Here is a 21939-nt window from a genome sequence, read left to right as displayed (position 1 = left end):
GGAGGCTTTTCTCCAACCTATCAGAGCTCTTGCAGCATGAACTGACATGTTGTCCACCCAATCAAAGGATCAGACAATTAATCTAGTACTGAAAGCATAAGCTACAGCTAGCTAGAACTGCACTCAAATAGAGAAAAAGACAATAGTTTACCAGTTTTGAACAAATTAATTTCTTCAAAAATGAAGAAGCAAGAGAGTGAGAGAGATTGTAATTTTTTTTCACTTTCAGTTTAACTTAGCTAGCAAATGCACATAGCTAGTTTAGCCTACTCAAAACACCCGGTTCAAAGAGAGGGATGCTATGTTAGCTAGCTGGCTATGACTATCCAACACAACACTGGAACTCTTTCAAGTCAAGGTAAGCTTTTGGTTTTATTAATTTATTTCCACCGTGACCCGCCGGTGTAACCGCTATACTGCTTAGTGACCGAAACGTCACCGCGTGATTGTAGGGGGTTTACTAATGCATTAATTCTACTAGCTATGTTGACAAGGACGCTACTTTAGCTAATACGGGGACAACGATGTAGGCTGTGTGTAGCGGTTAGGATATGGTTTGGCTTGGAAAGGTTTTGTCGCCTGGTCATATACTTCTGATGTGTTGTGCATCGAAGTCCATAACGTACCTGAATTTGTCCAATAGAAACTCTCTTTTGCAACTGTTGGACTAATGATTACACCCTAGATCAGCTAGATGCAGGCAAGAGAGTGTAAGGCGGTATTGAATGTGTCACTGTCTGTCACCATGACATTTTCTCTCGACCTGTGAGGAGCTACGTTGTAAACTTTCATTCATAGGCTAGGTTGTAACAACCTCATGATGGGTATAGGGGAACATTTGAGTATCACGTAGTAGCCTAAACCTATGTTACATTGCACTGGGTGAATGAAATCTAAATGACAGTCATCCAATATGCTGTAATAGAAATACGGCCACTGGTGCGTGTGTCTGTGTGTCTGTGTGGGGGGGGGGGGGGGGATGGCTGAAGCAGCAGACACAACATTCACGTTCATAATTTTCTCAGGAACAGGTGGTAGAACCAACAGGGAACCAACATTCATTACTGCAAAGACTCAAAAACCTACAGGCTACTGTAGTGTTAAATATGTATTTTTACCACTGATCTAACACAGTAGTCTTAGATGATAACCACAGGGGAAAAAAAATAAAAGCAACAGCATGGAACAAGACCGCAGCAGCAGAATGCCAATGCTGGACATGCATTCATTTTGCCGTATAGAAACACATTTCCAACATCCCACCATTTAAAGCTAAACTCTTCTCTCTCTGGGCTCCACCTTGAATAGAGAAGATTAGCACTGTTAACTCACTTTTATGTCAAAGGAAATCCAAGTGTCAGAGCCATGTGGGTTTCAAAACTAGACCTTTGTCCCTGTCTCTGAACCACAGGTGCCCCTTACAGGGTAGAGGGGAAGAGATGGGAATGTGATGTGAAGGGAGTGCCCGAGGTAGGCGACTCACGATTGCGTTTGCCCCCCTCCTCGTCCCCCTCCTCGTCATTCTCAGGGTCGATATCCTCGGCCTGAGTGATCCAGTCCAGGTAGCCCTTCAGATCCTCCTCCAGCTGCTGCTTCTCTCTCAGCTTCTGGAAGTCTCCACGAGCCTTGGCCTTCTCTCTCTCCTTGGAGAACTCTCTGTGGACGAACACACACGCGCACACACACACACACACACACACACACACACACACACACACACACACACACACACTTAGAAACATTTTCCCTCCATGTGTGTGGGTGCGTACGTGTATGTGTTAGCAATGCTCGGATATCTTACCCGCTTAACACTCCCAGAACCAGGTTGAGAACAAAGAAGGAACCGAAGATGACCAGACTGACGAAGTAGACCCAGGGTAGCTCAGAACCCATGGCATCGTTCATCTGAAACAACAATATTGACAGTCACAGTTCAGAGGACAATACATACGTCCCTGTATATCAATGATCATTTAGCCCCTAATAGAAGTACAGATTACAGGCCGCCATAAAAACTCACACCTATTAAGTTTGTCGATGGAAACTATTACACCAGTAACTACAGATGATCCCTGGCATCTCTCTTTGCAGTGACTCTCTCTCTCTCTAAGACTAGTGTGGGTGCAGGCTTTTGATGTAGCCATAACAGTAACACAGCTCATTTGTTGATGAACACTATACATCTAGTTGTGTTTTTGTTTTGGCTGGAGCAAAAGCCTGCACCCACACAGAAAAGATTGCCCACCACTGCTATAAGGAAGTAATGGATTCGACTTCTGCTTTACTTTACTGCAGCGCGCCAGCGGCAAACTTAACTTTACCTTCAGCTACTTTCCCAGCGTTTGAAAAACATTTTGTTAATTGTTAGAAGATGTCAATTTATACAGTATAAAAGCCAAGTATAAGTGTTAGTGAACAAATGTGATTGTAGATTTATTTCATTCAAGTTCGCTAACGTAAGCTATTAAGCTACTAGCGTCAGAGTTAGCCGCTACTAGCTAGCTATAACCACAGGGTTTTCTGGAACTACCTGTGCAGTTCGTGGGTGCAACAATTCCCGGGAAGAAACTACAGGAGTGGTCAAGACAGGAATGTTTCAACCACAAGCCACAGGCTACGGCAAAATGTTCATGTCCACCGTGGTTTTCTTTTCACAAGATGCTCATGACTGAAGTTGACAAGACACAATGGCTGAGGGCTTTCATCTGAAGAAGCCACCAAACAACTTGTTTGTGTGCGCTCATTCCACTTCCTCAACAAGCAACCCACCATGGAACACCCCTATCCGGAATTGTACCTTGGGTACAACTGAGTGGAATCGTGATCAACAGGCAATTGTAGTTAGTTCATGCATAAGCAAGATGTGGTGATGCAGATTCCTGAACGCGTGTCTGCCTGCCCCTTAGTACGTATTAGTATTTATTATGATCCTCAATTAGCTGCTGCCTGGGGTTCAAACAGGACTAAAACAATACACCATTAATCAAGTAATACATCATACAAATGTACATTTCTCCATATTTACACATTTACAATAATACAATATAGGAGCGTGTCTCCTCGACAGTCTGTGTTCTGCCGTACGGTGTTTCATCTGAACGTTCCTGTTTCACACACAAGGGAGGTCAACTCGCAGATGGCAAAATGTCAGGATACATGTCGAACGCGCAATCGGGCGCTTGAAGGTGTTCCCAAGATCCTTTCACAAACTATCCCCATCAGTCTGACACCAAAGTACCAACAAAATCCGGAAAAGTCGTGTACTCCACTGGCTGTGATACAAACAGGTGGTGAGAGTCTGGAAGACTACTACTGTAAATATGCTGTTTGGTTCCTCAATTGAAAATGTACATACTTTTTGGCCCTGTCCGGGGGTGTCCTCGGATGGGGCCACAGTGTCTCCTGACCCCTCCTGTCTCAGCCTCCAGTATTTATGCTGCAGTAGTTTATGTGTCAGGGGGCTAGGGTCAGTTTGTTATATCTGGAGTACTTCTCCTGTCCTATTCGGTGTCCTGTGTGAATTTAAGTGTGCTCTCTCTAATTCTCTCTTTCTCTCTTTCTTTCTCTCTCTCGGAGGACCTGAGCCCTAGGACCATGCCTCAGGACTACCTGACATGATGACTCCTTGCTGTCCCCAGTCCAACTGTCCGTGCTACTGCTCCAGTTTCAACTGTTCTGCCTTATTATTATTGGACCATGCTGGTCATTTATGAACATTTGAACATCTTGGCCATGTTCTGTTATAATCTCCACCCGGCACAGCCAGAAGAGGACTGGCCAACCCACATAGCCTGGTTCCTCTCGAGGTTTCTTCCTAGGTTTTGGCCTTTCTAGGGAGTTTTTCCTAGCCACCGTGCTTCTACACCTGCATTGCTTGCTGTTTGGGGTTTTAGGCTGGGTTTCTGTACAGCACTTTGAGATATCAGCTGATGTACGAAGGGCTATATAAATTGATTTGATTTGATTTGATGTTCTGATCCTAACTTTTGAAATGTTAATTAATTATTGAATGTGAGAAATGTGATAATGTTACTTCCTACATCTACTTATGTGACATAGTAATAAACAAGTGCAAAAAGATTAAACAGTTTCTTCTTTGTTCTGTAATAAGTTTAATATGACATCAGAACACGCATATTATATTACGGCATAAACATTATAAAATACTGTGGTGTATTATCAGGGCGGATTGAAGACAGAGATTAAATCAAACAATGGAAGGAGATTTCCATGAATTAACCATTTTTAAAACAGATTGTGTCATTTTACCCCATCACACATCTTTGGCATCTAGCTCTTGAGAATGTCCAGATATTTCTGTCATAGCTGCAGTCTGCCCTGAGAAAACTCATCTCCCAAAAAAGGCAGCATATGCCCAAAGCAGAACAGTCAGGGTCATTCTACTTGCTGCCTTGTGAATTTGTTGTCAAACGGCATGTCCAGTATTATCTGTTCTTATGGGGTCCACTGATGAGGTGGTTTTTGTGCAGTACATCCACAACTGAACTTTTAAGTAGTACCACCTTGGCCCATTAGTCTGCATCACAAATTCCCCCTCCTATCTCAGTGACATCTCCTCTTCTCTCATGCAGGGATTGGACAAGTGAGTTGGTCACTGGACACTTAATTTCCTGCAGCTCTGTCGTCTACAATGCCGCCTGGACTGGCTGCCAGCCATGGCTCCTCTGGGCAGACCACCAGACCTCTGTGAGCCACCTCAAACTCCTGAGCCTGCACAAATCCGGGGCCAATGATCTCATTCTCCTTTCCATGTTCGGTGGCCATGTTTCCCCGGAAGGAAAGTGTTCATGGATGAATTTTGCAGAATTGGTGGTGATGCGCGCAGCAGTGTTGTGTTCATATTTCAGAACATATGGATTCTTTATACATTCAGAATAGTGAAGAAATGCAGGGTAAATAGAGCCACTCTACAAATGATTACTAACCCTAACACAGTGGGGAACAATCTACATCTTCAGAGAAGATTATAATATAATTATTATTATTTTCAAATATGTTTTGTTTTAAAAGAGTTAAAGCTGAAGACAAAAAAGATTCAATCAAAATGTTTCATTGCTGGTCTCCGGGGAGGGCAAATTTTGGAGTGACAGTAGAATTAACCAATCTCATTTTGACTTAGTGGGTGGGACCGTTTTTACAAAAACGTATGGAAACTTCTGCCTTGAAGGGCAACAGGTCATTGTTCAATAGCGAGCATTAGTTTTCCCACGGTCTAGCTAGCAAGATTTTGTTGTCGGCTAGTTTGCAACAGGTGTTATCAAAGAGGATGCTGTTGCTAATTTGTTAGCTCCTCCCTTTTCAAAAAGACGGTACGTTTTAAATTATCATCATCTGGTGAATGGAACTGTGCTTTTTTACTGCAGTGCGCTAGCTGTTAGTCATCTCTTTGAAAAATAACTTGTGTGTGAAACATTGTTGCATTTAAAGTGGAACTGACAGCAGTTTAGCGTACATGAAATCATATTAAAATACAGTGCCTTGCGAAAGTATTCGGCCCCCTTGAACTTTGCGACCTTTTGCCACATTTCAGGCTTCAAACATAAAGATATAAAACTGTATTTTTTTGTGAAGAATACACAACAAGTGGGACACAATCGTGAAGTGGAACGACATTTATTGGATATTTCAAACTTTTTTAACAAATCAAAAACTGAAAAATTGGGCGTGCAAAATTATTCAGCCCCCGTAAGTTAATACTTTGTAGCGCCACCTTTTGCTGTGATTACAGCTGTAAGTCGCTTGGGGTATGTCTCTCTCAGTTTTGCACATCGAGAGACTGACATTTTTTCCCATTCCTCCTTGCAAAACAGCTCAAGCTCAGTGAGGTTGGATGGAGAGCATTTGTGAACAGCAGTTTTCAGTTCTTTCCACAGATTCTCGATTGGATTCAGGTCTGGACTTTGACTTGGTCATTCTAACACCTGGATATGTTTATTTTTTAACCATTCCATTGTAGATTTTGCTTTATGTTTTGGATCATTGTCTTGTTGGAAGACAAATCTCCGTCCCAGTCTCAGGTCTTTTGCAGACTCCATCAGGTTTTCTTCCAGAATGGTCCTGTATTTGGCTCCATCCATCTTCCCATCAATTTTAACCATCTTCCCTGTCCCTGCTGAAGAAAAGCAGGCCCAAACCATGATGCTGCCACCACCATGTTTGACAGTGGGGATGGTGTGTTCAGCTGTGTTGCTTTTACGCCAAACATAACGTTTTGCATTGTTGCCAAAAAGTTCAATTTTGGTTTCATCTGACCAGAGCACCTTCTTCCACATGTTTGGTGTGTCTCCCAGGTGGCTTGTGGCAAACTTTAAACGACACTTTTTATGGATATCTTTAAGAAATTGCTTTTTTCTTGCCACTCTTCCATAAAGGCCAGATTTGTGCAATATACGACTGATTGTTGTCCTATGGACAGAGTCTCCCACCTCAGCTGTAGATCTCTGCAGTTCATCCAGAGTGATCATGGGCCTCTTGGCTGCATCTCTGATCAGTCGTCTCCTTGTATGAGCTGAAAGTTTAGAGGGACGGCCAGGTCTTGGTAGATTTGCAGTGGTCTGATACTCCTTCCATTTCAACATCCTTGGGATGTTTAAAGCTTGGGAAATCTTTTTGTATCCAAATCCGGCTTTAAACTTCTTCACAACAGTATCTCGGACCTGCCTGGTGTGTTCCTTGTTCTTCATGAGCTCTCTGCGCTTTTAACGGACCTCTGAGACTATCACAGTGCAGGTGCATTTATACGGAGACTTGATTACACACAGGTGGATTGTATTTATCATCATTAGTCATTTAGGTCAACATTGGATCATTCAGAGATCCTCACTGAACTTCTGGAGAGAGTTTGCTGCACTGAAAGTAAAGGGGCTGAATAATTTTGCACGCCCAATTTTTCAGTTTTTGATTTGTTAAAAAAGTTTGAAATATCCAATAAATGTCGTTCCACTTCATGATTGTGTCCCACTTGTTGTTGTTTCTTCACAAAAAAATACAGTTTTATATCTTCATGTTTGAAGCCTGAAATGTGGCAAAAGGTCGCAAAGTTCAAGGGGGCCGAATACTTTCGCAAGGCACTGTATGTTCATATACACCTCCAGGATGAATATGACACAAAAAATTCTGACAAGCGACCACTTAGATATATTTATTTTCACGTTTTCATAAATTCTTAGAAAGTTTGGGAAATGTATAGTCCTATTGATAAAACAACCCGGAAAATGTAGGCTCTCTCTCCCTCAGTTATGCACATCAACAAAATCAACAACTAATGCTAGCCTGAGCAAGATAAGCTAAAAATCTAACAAAGGAACATTAGATAAACCCTCTCAAACTTTTTCAGCTTGTTTGCCGTCAAAATTCCACTGATAAACAATGGGGAATTGTAGCCTCCTCGTCCTTCTGCAGGTTGCCTGCCAATGCATGCTTGTCCCAACCAAGCACCAAAGCTAACTGGCTAAAGTTGGCTAACTAGCTATTTCCAGACAAATGAGACAAATCTAACCATTTTACTCGCCGTAGCAGAGCGTTCTTGACTAACTATTACTTTCTTTGCCTACGATTACTGACACCTGTCATATTCAGCAGGTGTTGTGTGTTCATAAATTCATCAGTTGTTCTGCGCTCTGGCACACTCAGACAAGAGTGCTCTGAAATCAGAGTAGATAGCCAGAGATAATTTGTGAAACTCAAGAGATATGCTAACTGTATAACAGTCATTCAAGTTCTTGCTAGTTAACCAAATTACATCTGTTATCTCTAGCTTTGTATAGCCACCGAAAAACAATATGAGGGAGAAAAGTCAGTCACTCACCAACTTCTCCAATGGCATAACATGACATCCTCCTAGCAGCTAGCTAGCTATCTAGCTAATGTTAGGCTCCGTGTTTTTAGCTTGTTACATACAGTGCATTCGGAAAGTATTCAGATCCCTTGATTTTTTTAAACATTTTGTTACGTTACAGCCTTATTATAAAATGAATTTAAAAATATATATTTTTTACACACAATACCCCATAATGACAAAGTGAAAACAGATTTTTCCACATTTTTGCAAATGTATAAAATAAAAAACAGATACCTTATTTACATAAGTATTCAGACCCTTTGCTACGAGACTCAAAATTGAGCTCCGGTGCATCCTGTTTTCATTGATCATCCTTGAGATGTTTCGACAACTTGATTGAAGTCCTCTTGTGGTAAATTCAATTGATTGGACATTATTTGGAAAGGCACACACCTGTCTATATAAGATCCCACAGTTGACTGTGCATGTCAGAGCAAAAACCAAGCCATGAGGTCAAAGGAATTGTCCGTAGAGCTCCGAGACAGGATTGTGTCAAGGCACAGATCTAGGGAAGATTACCAAAAAAATGTCGAAGGTCCCCAAGAACACAGTGGCCTCCGTCATTCTTAAATGGAAGAAGTTTGGAACCACCAAGACTCTATTCCTAGAGCTGGCTGCCTGGCCAAACTGAGCAATCGGGGGAGAAGGGCCTTGGTCAGGGAGTTGATCAAGAACCTGATGGTCACTCTGACAGAGCTCCAGAATTCCTCTGTGGAGATGGGAGAACCTTCCAGAAGGACAACCATCTCTGCAGCACTCCACCAATCAGGCCTTTATGGTAGAGTGGCCAGACGGAAGACACTCCTCAGTAAAAAGGCACATGACAGTCCACTTGGAGTGAAGGACTCTCAGGCCATGAGAAAAAATATTTTCTAGTCTAATGAAACCAAGATTGAACTGTTTGGCCTGAATGCCAAGCGTCACGTCTGGAGGAGATCTGGCACCATTCCTATGGCGAAGCATGGTTGTGGCAGGATCATGCTGTGTGGATGTTTTTCAGCGGCAGGGACAGGGAGACTAGTCAGGATAGAGGGAAAGATGAACGGAACAAAGTACAGAGAGATCCTTGAAGAAAACCTGCTCCAGAGTACTCAGGATCTCAGACTGGGGCGAAGGTTCACCTTCCAACAAGGCAACAATCCTAAGCACACAGCCAAGAAAACGCAGGAGTGGCTTTTGGACAAGTCTCTGATTGTCATTGAGTGGCCAAGCCAGAGTCCGGACTTGAACCCAATCAAACAACTCTGGAGAGATCTGAACATAGCTGTGCAGTGACACTCCCCATCCAAGCCGGACAGAGCTTAAGAGGATCTGCAGAGAAGAATGGGGCAAACTCCCCAAATAACGGTGTGCCAAGCTTGTCGTGTCATACCCAAGAAGACTTGACGCTGTAATCGCTGCCTAAGGTGCTTCAACAAAGTACTGAGTAAAGGGTCTGAGTATTTATGTAAATGTGTCGTATCAATGTTAAATTTGCCCTTGGTAGTTTGATTGTTTTGAAATTCCCAGCCGTAGTTACATTGGTTTGTTTTTGTCCAGAATATTGAGTCATGGAAACTGAAGCAGTGCATCCCGACAGGAGGCAGCAAACAAGGTACCAGGCCAGTTGTGATTTACAACCTGATAGCAATATTTTTTGGACTACCAAGAAATGTATTGGTGAATATATGAATTATGCATTGAACTGCATTCATCTATTCTGCCAACTGCCTTAATGTATGTCATGGAACGTTGAGTCAAATATAACCTATTTTTAAAACTAAAGTTAGTTTTGTAGCATAAACTGGGAGTTTGATATTTTTTACTGAGATTATGATTGTCTGTTTGTTTCATTTCTGCAAAGTCGTTAAAGCTCTATCAGTTTCGTCTTGAAACTATAGGTCAATGGTTACTTTGGGGGGGCTAAATGTGAAATGTTTTTTGCAATGGGAAGTAATAGTTGTATATTTCGACTGGGAAATGCTTAATGGTTGTGTTTTTGTATTCTTATGATTGGGACCTACTGGCTTATTATGTCAGAGTTTATGGACTGGTTATCCTTTAACATCATGCTGTGTGTGACTGCTGTCTTTCCTTCAGCTCTATGTAGTGGTGTAGTGATGCCTGGATTAGTGGGTATACTCACATTTTGCCAAAAACGGCCTGCCCAGCAAAGGAAAGGCACCCTGTGTGAAAATTCCTATGTTTTCCTATGTTTTTAATGTTTTTAATGAGTACACGCACATGTGTCTATGTGTGCATCCCTGCATAACATAAACAAAATAAATAAGAATCATTTTTTACTCAGCTGGTCTCGGGACGAAATGACAAGTCCTCACTGTCCGAGACCTAGTACAAATGTATCCAGCACAGGCACTTTCTTTGCTGAACCTTCCTTGCGTCACACCAGACCTCGGACAAAGCCTGCATTCTCGTCTCCTCCTCTAGTCTTTCCTGTTGGTGTGTGTTGACCTTCACAAACATTTCATAGAAAGCCATGCATTCCCAACATGTTAAAGTGCCATCATGTGCACTGTTTATTTGCGGAAGGTCCCACGAGACTTCCCCTAGGTGTAGTTCAGATGAGTTTGGGAAGTAAATGAGTGAAATGTGTGTCCTGCAACCGAACACACAGGAACAAGGGGGAAATAGATAGCTACCACTAACTAGCTAGTGTGGTATTAATCTCACCTTCCACATCGCTGTGGCGTGGCAGCAGGATTTCCCTTAAACCGCAATGCAGGTGAAACCAGCAGTCAGTACCTCGCCCTCCATGCTAGCTAGCACCCATGCTTGGTGGGACTGGCTCCTCAGACTGGCTCGGCTCGACATCGGCTTTTCGGAAGATCCATTTATCTTCATCTCCGAAGGACTTTGCCAGAACGGTCCCAACTTTATCGCTGTTTAGATACTGGTAGGCTTCTTAGCTTTTTAAGTTTTTCCATAGCCTGATCATCAACAGCAAGAGAGTCAATGATTTATGCGTATATTTTGGCTCACTTTATGGATGGTCACAGACAGTTTATATCAGTATCCCAGCCAGTGATGAGTCCTTCTGGGTGGGGTACTGTTTGTCCGTCTCTTCTCATAAATTGACTTTGGGAATACTTCCACTTTATACTTTGGGGATCCATCCCAGTCTTAACTTGTATTAGTAGTATTATTGCAGTTGTTGATTCAGTTAACAAAATTAATGCAGAAATATGCTATTGACAGGGTTTCTAGTGGAGCGCGCATATGAATTATGATAATGCACGACCGCGGGGGAAGTTGTATCCATAGTTTCCGCATTTCTCTTCCGTGTTTTTAAAAACCTTCGAACATGAGGTGGATAACTGCCAATCTCATCTCCCCATTCCTCCTCCGTGTTCAGTTCCCTCTCAATCCCTTTCATGTCTGTCGAGTGGCTGCATCTCTCTTCCACTCCCAATGTCACCTTCACCCCATTCATGGCTTCAATAGCACGGCATCACCATAGTAACCGGTACATGAACGAGAAGAGAGGACAGTACCGATAGAGAGGGAGGGAGAGTCATTTGGCGGAGAGAGAAAAGGAGTAGAGACGCAGGGGGAGGGATAAGTTAAGAAGAGAGGGAGAGATAAGCGGAGGAAAGAGAAAGGGAGGTAGAGATTGGGCAGAGAGGTAGGGTACAGACACAGGTTAAGGAGAGAGGGAGAAATAGGTGGAAGGTCAGAGAGGGGAGGGGGGAGTATGTTTGTGTACATTATTTCTGCAAGTTGGATTTGAGTGGAGCTCATCCAGTGTTAGCGATGAAGCTAAGCTAACACTGTTGAAACCTCTGTTACTGTAAGTAGAGATAGCTTGCTAGCTGCTAGCTGGGTGTGGTTCATAAAGCAGCCTCACCCAGTACAGAACATCAGTCCAGCCCTCCATGGTGATACACTGGAAAACAGTGAGCATGGCAAACAGGAAGTTGTCAAAGTTGGTGATGCCACCATTGGGCCCGTGCCATCCTTCCCTACACACAGTCCCATTCATCCTGCACTGGCGCCCATGGCCTGACACCGCACACGGAACAGGCTCCTCCTCGGCCAGAATACCTTTAGTGCATATAGAGAAAGGGAGAGAAAGGTAGGATGTAAGGCCGGAAAGTAACTTAGTAAACAATGATGCATCGCATCAGATGCATGATATCAGAGTGTGTTTGCCATATGAGAATATCAAATACATCCTGTGGTGTAAAAAGGCACTGGGACGCACAGAAAAGTGTGGCTTTATGCAGTTTTGCTTGTCTTGTTTACAGATACACATTCTATAGGTATAGTGTACATGTATTCAGTGTTAACACATAATTCTCATAGCACACTAGCTCATCAGAGGCTCTCTCGTTCTCTCTCTCACACACACACACACACACACACCCACACACACACACACACACACACACCCGCCATTACACGCCACAGTCCCTAACTCTCTGCTGATGTTGCATATACAGTGCCTTGCAAAAGTATTCACCCCCCTTGGCGTTTTTCCTATTTTGTTGCATTACAACCTGTAATTTAAATTGATTTTTAGTTGGATTTCATGTAATGGACATACACAAAATAGTTCAAATTGGTGAAGTGAAATGAAAAAAATAAATAAATAAATAAATAAATAAAAAAAACAGACAAGTGGTGTGTGCATATGTATTCACCCCCTTTGATATGAAGCCCCCAAATAAGATCTGATGCAACCAATTACCTTCAGAAGTCACATAATTAGTTAAAAAAGTCCACCTGTGTGCAATCTAAGTGTCACATGATCTGTCACATGATCTCAGTATATATACATCTGTTCTGAAAGGCCCCAGAGTCCACTAAGCAAGGGGCACTATGAAGACCCAGGAGCTCTCCAAACAGGTCAGGGACAAAGTTGTGGAGAAGTACAGATCAGGGTTGGGTTATAAAAAAAAAAACAGAAACTTTGAACAACCCACGGAGCACCATTAAATCCATGTTTTTTTAAATGGAAAGAATATGGCACCATAACAAACCTGCCAAGTGAGGGCCGCCCACCAAAACTCACAGACCAGACAAGGAGGGCATTAATCAGAGAGGCAACAAAAAGACCAAAGATAACCCTGAAGGAGCTGCAAAGCATAGGACCACTTTAAGCCGTACACTCCACAGAGTTGGGCTTTACGGAAGAGTGGGCAGAAAAATATAAGCAAACATGTTTGGTGTTCACCAAAAGGCATGTGGGAGACTCCCCAAACATATGGAAGAAGGTACTCTAAAATTTAGCTTTTTGGCCATCAAGGAAAATGCTATGTCTGGCGCAAACCCGATACCTCTCATCACCCCGAGAACACCATTCCCACAGTGAAGCATAGTGGTGGCAGCATCATGCTGTGGGGATGTTTTTCATCGGCTGGGACTGGGAAACTGGTCAGAATTAAAGGAATGATGGATGGAGCTAAATACAGGGAAATTCTTGAGGGAAACCTGTTTCAGTCTGCCAGAGATTTGAGACTGGGATGGAGGTTCACTTTCCAGCAGGACAATGACCCTAACCTTACTGCTAAAGCAACACTCAGGTAGTTTAACGGGAAACATTTAAATGTCTTGGAATGGCCTAGTTAAAGCCCAGACCTCAATCCAATTGAGAATATGTGGTATGACTTAAAGATTGCTGTACACCAGCGGAACCCATCCAACTTGAAGGAGCTGGAGCAGCTGGCTCTACAACGTTTTGACTCTGGGGGGGTGAATAGTTATGCACGCTCAAGTTTTCAGATTTTTTTGTTGTCTTATTTCTTGTTTGTTTCACAATAAAAAAATATTTTGCATCTTCAAAGTGGTAGGCATGTTGTGTAAATCAAATGATACAAACCCCCCAAAAATCAATTTCAATTCCAGGTTGTAAGGCAAGAACATATGAAAAATGATTAGGAGAATGAATACTTTCGCAAGCCATTGTAAATTATAGTTTGATAACCTAAGCCTGTCTTTTTATGCAGTACTGACATGCAATCAAAAGCTGGGAAAAGTTTAACTTCAAGTAACGGACCGAGACAGGCCGGTTACAGGACGCAGGCCCTTACCGGTGCCCACCAGGTAGCAGGTGGCGTGCATCTTGCCGATGAAGAGTTCGAGGCCGATGATGGCGTAGATGATGATGACGAAGAGGACGAGCAGAGCGATGTGGAGCAGAGGAACCATGGCTTTAATGATGGAGTTCAACACTACCTGTAAACCTAGAGACATGGAGAGAGAAGGGTCTTACACACACACACACACACACACAAGATGGAAGCAGGGACAGTGTAAAGCTATGAAGACATCCATTTAATATATCCATTGAGTATATTATGAGGAAACTCATTCAGTATTTGTATACGTTATGTCCAGATATATTTCAGCCTGTATAGGCTGCTATATGGGTATCAATAAAACTTGAGATTGAGCTTGAACTAGAATCAGAAACACAGATCAATTACTACATAATGATTCATCTCTAGAGTCTAAATGTATTAAATATTCTGGTGCCATGGCAACTCACTGGGTACTCCTGAGACAAGGCGGAGGGGGCGGAGCACCCGGAATGCTCGGAGGGCCTTGACGTCGAAACCTCCCGGCTTACCCCCCTGGCCCCCGGCATCGCCCTCTTTGGTTATCACCTCCAGAACTACACTGAACAACCTGCGGAGAGAGGGAGAGAGGAAGAGAGAGGGAGGAAAGAGGGAAGGGGAGAGAGATATCATAGAGATCACAGACAGAGATACAGATGACATCATTGTAAAATACAGCCCTGAGGCTTTCTGAGCTCTCTGGTGACAGAACTCTGATTTATCTTAGTGATCTTTTCTGGGCCATACTGTTGTGTGTGTGTGTGTTTGAATTGAATAAAAACACATGTAAAATCAACATTGCGCCTACCGCTATGTAATGTGTGTTTTAGACAGACGCTGTATGAGTGTCTGTCTGACGCCTAGTTTGTGTGGCAAACAAACTCCTCAATATAAATATTTGTTTCTGTCAATATTGAGTATATAAAAATATCATAAAAAATTCAATGAACTACCATTACAGAAAGGCACCAAAAATGAGAGGAAAGAATGAGCAGAATGCCCTTCAACAAGCACTCAGACCAGAGGTGACATAGGACATGTTTTTTTTTTCTTTACAGATAACGTATCGTAATTTGAGCCAGTTTCACACAGCACGAAAATAATCCTGCAGCAACAGGAAATGCAAATTATTAGGTGGATTATAATTAATGGACATTTTTGTAGGGGTTGATACATTTTTATTTGGGGCAAATCAAGTCTGACATTTTTAAGTGGAAATCACTCACTTTTAGGAGCCTTTTTAAACCTTGAATAAACAAAGAATGATCAAATTAAGATACAGCATCTGTAAGTCTTTTTATAAGAAGTGGGTTCAATAACCTTTTTGCAACCCTTAAGGATATCTTTTTTTCTTGAGTGCACCTTCAGTGGTCCATACTGGGCTGTAATGATGTACCTTGGCATCAGTAGGAAATGGAATACTCATGTGTGTGTATATGCATGTGTGTGTGTGTGAATTACTCTATGACTCAGTCTTGGGAGAGCCATTGATTTCAACTTAAACAGTGGTGGTACTCACCCTACTATGACAATGACAAAATCCAGCATGTTCCATCCGTTTCTTACGTAGGAGTTCTGGTGCATGACTAAACCATACGCTATGATCTTCAGAAAGGTCTCTATAGTAAAGATGATTAGGAAGGCATATTCTACTGTTTCCTGTGGGGAGGGAGGGAAAGAGAGGGGGGGGGGGGGGGGAGAGAGAGAGAGAGAGGGCCATTAAACATGAAGGATGTGAATAATAAATACAACAACAAACACTCTTCAAGAAGAAGAAGTCTGATTGGTTCATTGTGAGCAGGCAGTAATGGTTGAGCCAACAGGGTTAAACTGTGCCCGGGAGATCGTCATTCACCAACACCTGGCCCAGAGCAGGGATTTGATCAATGATGAGGATTCAGTTACAGTGGTGGAGGATGGAATATGCCAGAAACAACAGACAGAGATGTGGGGGAAAGAAAGAATGAAAGTGACAGAGAGAACAGGTTGCTAATCCAGTTAGACAGATAAAAGTTCGGTGAAAACAACATTCATGTCACTCATTGGATGATTGACGATCATAATCTCTATTTTTCCCATCATGCCTGGTGGTGCAGAGCCACACAGACAGACGATTGGAAGGTGACAGGGCGTGAGGTCTGGATTAGTGCGGCGGGAAGGAATAGCCTGAACAAAGCAGCCTGATTTGTGTAATCCTGAGGAGAGCCTCTGAATTACTCAATTCCTCTACTTGGCCTTCATGTTGTTCACACCCGAGAAAAGTTGTTTTGGGTCGACACATTGGCATTCTCTTTTTAAAAACCAACCTGCCGTGGTCTGGGAAAGCATTCGATCTCACCTATAAACAAGCCTGTGGTCAGAATACACCTCTGTATACAAATAATTGTGGGCACAATGCAAAGCAACACTTTTCCCCACCAACAACCCACACCTCAGTGAATTAATCGAAGGAGCACAAAGTCAACATTCGAAAACTGTCATCTCCCGTTTGTTGCGTAATGCAAATGTTACCAGGGTAACAGCATGAGTTTGACTTTTAATACCGATCAGAGAGCATATCCCTGTATCTGGCAGAGATTCCCACATCATTCAAGGCCTCTGCTTTGTGATTTAGCAGCAGGCTTTAAAGAGCCATTAAGCCAGCCAGTCAGCCTCAGCCTCTGTTTCTGGCCTCCGCGTTGATTCAGTACAGTACAGGACGTAATGCAGCCAGACAGACAGCAGACATTTTCACACAGGGATTAGCTAATGTAGTGTAATACAGAGTTAGAACAGCTTGACCTGTTAGGATGCTAACGGTACAACAACGTAGGGACTGTCTAATGAATGGATAGGAAAAGCTGCTTTATAACAAAACAAGCAAGCTTTTGATTCGTGAATGTTTGTTTTCTGGTCACGGTGTCCCCCTCCCAGACTGCAAAGAGCCTTGGCGTGACCCTGGACAACACCCTGTCGTTCTCTACAAACGTCAACGCAGTGACTCGCTCCTGCAGGTTCATGCTCTACAACATCTGTAAAGTAAGACCCTTAAAGTTCTTCAAGTTCTCCCATGTCACCCTGCACACTCCACTGGCTTCCAGTTAAATCTCTCATCCACTGCAAGACCATGGTGCTTGACTATGGAGCTGCAAGGGGAACTGCCCCTCCCTACCTTCAGGTTGTCCTCAAACCTTACACCCCCAGCACTCCGTTCTGCCACCTCTGCTCTCGTGGCCCTCCCACCCCTGCATGAGGGCAGTTCCCACTCATCCCAGTCCAAGCTCTTCTCTGTCCTAGCACCCCCAATGGTGGAATCAGCTTCCCCCTGAAGCTAGGACAATAGAGTCCCTGCCCGTCTTCCCGGAAACGTCTTAAACCCTACCTCTTCCAAGAGTACCTAAAATGAGAAGCCTAAGTAGCGCTTATAAATAAACGTCCTGCCGCCACACACCCAGTACATAAGTATACAACAGACACAGTCTCCAGTAGTCTGATGGTGGCCCAGCATCTCCACGTGACGACGCTAGCTGCCTCACACTGATAAGAGCCGTGAACGCACACGTTTGAACTGCTTGAATGTGTGTCCCCTTCCTCACTCATCTCCCCTTTGTTTGCTTCGGTCCAAAATGGCCCCTTTTTCTGTTCTGTTCTGTCTCCAGCTGACAAAGTAGACCTGCCCACTTCCTCTTTACAGTAATAATCACGTCTGAATGGAAGCACTTAGCCAAGCTCTGACGCTGTGGCAGCCACGGAGGCCACGTACGCCCCGCTGCTGCCTTTGTGACCTTAAGTCACTGTGGGTGACTAGGAGCGATTGCAGCCAAGTGACAATAGAGACAGAATCCGTGTATTCTGTGGAGGGAGGAGAGGAGCAGCATCTCTCCATTAGACAGCCATTGTGAACAGCCAGCCGACAGATAGAACATCAGCTAATAGAACGTCAGGGAGGGAGTGGAACCGCTAAGAATATGGAACATCCGCTATTAGTGACTAATGGAACAGCTGAAGATGGGAACACAAACACAACAGCCAAAACTGGACCTGTAGCTGATAGAGCTGCATCAAACAGAACAGTTCCAGTGTGAGATCTGTTCCAGGGTGAGAACAGTTCCAGTGTGCGAGAGCCAGAGCCAAGTGATGATGAGGGGGTAACAAGAGGTTCAACTCTTCATCCATTGTTAGTGGAGGAGCTGTTTCCCCTATACAATGTAAAGCACTTTGAACACTTGAGAAAGTGCTAGCTATGTATGTGTATATACTGTAAAATCCAATCCATCATCAATGGGAGGAGTGGAACAGTATCCTAAAATATGTCAGAAACAGGACCCTAGCAGCCACTGTGACTGTCCAAATCACGGGATGAGAGAGGCATGAACCAAACCACTGCCAAAGGAATACTTCAATGACTTTTGCCTTAAGGACTGGTAGACCATAAGCATTAAATCCCCACGTTTGGGTCCAACCCCAAACTGAAGTTGTTGATCCAGTCCACTAATCAAAGTCTCTGTAATGCTTTTGAATAGTCTGAGACTGGCCCTCATCAGTCTTAATACTCAGTAGGCTACGTCCTACTCAGCAAAGAATACATTACACTCACTGTGGGTTGGTATTATGGGTTCTCATAGGGAACAATCTACACTGAGTGTGCAAAGCATTAAGAACACCTGCTCTTCCCATGACATAGACTGACTAGGTGAATCCATGTGAAAGCTATGAACCCTTATTGAGGTCACCTTTTAAATCCACTTCATTCAGTGTAGATGAAGGGGAGGAGGCGGGTTAAAGAAGGATTTCTAAGCCCTGAGACAATGGAGACATGGATTGTGTGTGTGTGCCATTCAGAAGCTGAATGGGCAAGACCAAATATTTAAGTGCCTTTGAACAGGGTATCGTAGTAGGTGCCAGAAACAGTGGTTTTGTAACTAGAACTGCAACAATTCTGGGTTTTTCCACACTCAACAGTTTCCTGTGTGTATCAAGACTGTTCCGCCACCCAAAGGACATCCAGCCAACTTGACACAACTGTGAGAAGCATTGGAGTCAACATGGGCCAGCAAGACCTTGTATAGTCCATGCCCCGACGAATTGAGGCTGTTCTGAGGGCAAAAAAAAATGTGTTTTGTACACTCAGTGTATATGCATTTAAGTTATGTTTCATTTTGTCTCAATGTAAACATTTTATTTAGTGCCTACAGTAGATGTGAGTGAACATGTAAACATGCAGCACACAAATAATGTTTTTTTATTTTTTTAGTTAGGTTAAATAGTGCCTGTAGTCTTTATCTGACAGGTGGAGTCCTGAGTGTTGCACCCGTGGGACACGAAGAAGGAACACAGAGCCGACTCTCTCAGTGAACTCTCTCTGAACCCAAACTGCTCTGCTGCATCCAAATAAACCAATCTAAATTAAACCGAGGACTCAAATAAAACATCCAGTCCTTGTCATACAACATCTGAATGATTGATGCTAGAAACGATTTATTTTCTAAAAGAATCCTGCACAACAAACTAATGAAAAGGGACTGTTAATATACTTTCAATGGAGGAGAACAGAGCCATTGGATAAGTGTGTGTGTGTGTGTGTCATCTACACAATTCCACCAGTGTTCTTTATCTCTGTAGTCCTGTTGGCTATCAGTGCAGGGTGTTCTTCTTTTGATATGGAAGGAGAGGGAGCTCTCCTAGCATACAGTCCATACCCCAGTGACCAGAACAGCAGAATGCCGCTTTCCATCAATAAATGGCTTCCATAAGTGTCATTTCTCAAGGACAAGTGAGAGACTGGGGGAGAGTGAGAAAGTATACGTGTAAGTGTGAGAAAGGGACATAGAAAGAGTGAAGACAGACCGATAGTGAGAGAGAGGAAAAAACAGTGAATGGGAGACGGAGGAGAGAGAGAGAGAGACTGGAGGAAGAAGAGCAGCAGTGTGAGACAGTGTGCTCCTCTTTTCACTGTAACCCTGTCTGTCACCCACCCACCCGCAGGCCTGAGCTGCTCAGATCACTCATCATGGTCCAGCCATGTACTCAGAATAATCTACCATCCCATCAAATATATCAATCACTCAACATGGCAAAATGGTGTTGACAGATTTAAACACCCAGACTGATGCTTGTCTGCAGATGGAAAGAGGTGGAGCCCACTACTGGATAATCCTGGAAAGGTATTGGGGTTGGGGTCAGTTGCATTTTCAATTCAATCAATCCATTAAGTGAATTGTTTGAAATTAAAGCTGAATTGACCCCAATCCGGACAGGTAGTCAAAGTATCTGAGGTATCCTCTTTTGAACATTTGGGTTTATGGGCTGGAGGCAGGCAGGGAGAGAGAGGGAGAGGGGGAGAAAGAGTGAGAGAGAGGGATAACACTGACACTGTATATAAATGTGGGACACCAACTACATGGGTGGGCCAATCAAATTGATTGATTTAAGTGAACATAGGGAGATACTGTGGGGGGGGGGGGTCACTGTGTTTTCTGCTCAGTCTGACTCTCAGTTTCTCTCTCTCTCTCTCTCTCTCTCTCTCCCTCTCCCTCTCACTCTCCCTCTCCCTTTCTCTGTGTTTCTGTGTGTTTGGGATCGATTATTTCGCAGGGTTGGGTGGACAGCGTCACACATTACCTGCTAGATGGATCAGCTGGGAGCACTGGTAGAGTGGTTGGCATACCAGAGAGGGTTTGTGCCATGCCATCTGAGCGTCTGACGCCGATCAGAGTGGACAGACCCAATGCCACTTGGATGAGCACAAACCACAACATCCTCCACCTTGGATCACATGGTACCTCCCGAATTGTCGGTGTCACATGATGACAACGTGACGTTAGTAGCAGAGACAGTAACTATTACAATAACTACTACAGTAACTATGGCCAATAGGCTTCTGGTGATGATAGAATCTCTTATGGGTCATTGTGGACATTTGCTTTGAGGATGATGAATAATGAGAGATAAAGATTACGTGTGTGTGTGTGTGTGCAGTGGCGGCTCTAGCGTGTATGGCTCCCTGGGCGAACCCCCCCTTCAGGCCCCCCCCCCCCCCCCCAAAATAAATAAATAACAAAGACAAATAGAAACAAACTGTAGTATATAAATACACATAAAAAGAGAATCGAACTATTACACTATTACCCTATTGCTAAAACACACAAAGAAAACTAAAATTGCACAAATCCTATATCACACAAATACACAAATAGAATAACTCACTTATAAAGAGAGCCTGATTATTACACTATTGCACTTCAAACGAGAAACACACAAACTAAATTGCACAACTGCCATCTGAACCCTGACCTTTCTTGCCTTTCTTGATTCAAAGTCATCAATTACATCGTCATAAGAAATCTGCCCAGCAATTGCATGGTTACTACTGATGACAGCAAGGCCACGAAGGCGTTCCTGTGACATGGTGGACGTCAGGTAGGATTTGATGAGCTTCAGCTTTGAAAAGCTCTTCTCTGCTTCAAATAGGGTCACTGGATGAGTAAGACACATTCTGAGAGCAGTCCACAAATGTGGATACATTTCTAAGAGCTCATTTTTGTGTATAAATATCAGCAACTCAAGCAGGGTCATGGTCTTCGCTGGCAAGTCAGGCAAGTTCTTCAGTTCCTGTGCGAGCTCTCTGCCATCCAAGTCTGAGTGTTCCTTATAGTGCAGTGTCATACTAAGGGCATCACATTGTTCTGTCAGCTCCTCATTTGAGAGACTTTGGAAGGTTGACAGCTCTCCAAACTTCTCTCCCACATTTTCCAATGTTGCAAATCTTTCCTGAAGGGCTTATGTTGCAGCATCAACAACGACATTGAAAAATTTGGACTTTGTGGACCTCAGCCTTTTTTTGTTGTAGAACGGCCCCTACATTCATACCCTCGCAAATATCCTTGGATGACGTTTGTGCAGTCATAAAGCCTGTCGCCCTGTAGTTGCTGAGACCTCTCTCTGTCTTTCTGAGAAGACTGACTGCAAAATCCACATGCATACTGGGAGACTGCATCAGCTTGCTCACCTGTTGTATCTGGCTCCAGATGTCATACCACATGA

The 21939-nt window shown here is 43.5% G+C and overlaps 1 protein-coding gene across 1 annotated transcript in view; it reads right to left on the bottom strand.

The window, feature by feature from the left end:
• The window catches only part of LOC110531171 (voltage-dependent L-type calcium channel subunit alpha-1D), a 105666-nt gene that overhangs the window by 34311 nt on the left and 49416 nt on the right, over nt 1-21939 (bottom strand). Inside the window, exons 4-9 of the mRNA XM_036987977.1 lie at nt 15437-15576; nt 14349-14488; nt 13891-14043; nt 11706-11902; nt 1802-1905; nt 1484-1656 (exon numbers count right to left, since the gene is read on the bottom strand). Of these exons, the coding sequence (XP_036843872.1) occupies nt 1484-1656; nt 1802-1905; nt 11706-11902; nt 13891-14043; nt 14349-14488; nt 15437-15576 (907 nt within the window). The remainder of the gene's footprint in view (nt 1-1483; nt 1657-1801; nt 1906-11705; nt 11903-13890; nt 14044-14348; nt 14489-15436; nt 15577-21939) is intronic.

This window comes from Oncorhynchus mykiss, chromosome 9 (assembly GCF_013265735.2).
Source record: "Oncorhynchus mykiss isolate Arlee chromosome 9, USDA_OmykA_1.1, whole genome shotgun sequence".
Lineage (NCBI taxonomy): Eukaryota > Metazoa > Chordata > Actinopteri > Salmoniformes > Salmonidae > Oncorhynchus > Oncorhynchus mykiss.
Note: the sequence above shows the minus strand (reverse complement) of the source record. Positions and strands in the feature narration are given on the sequence as shown.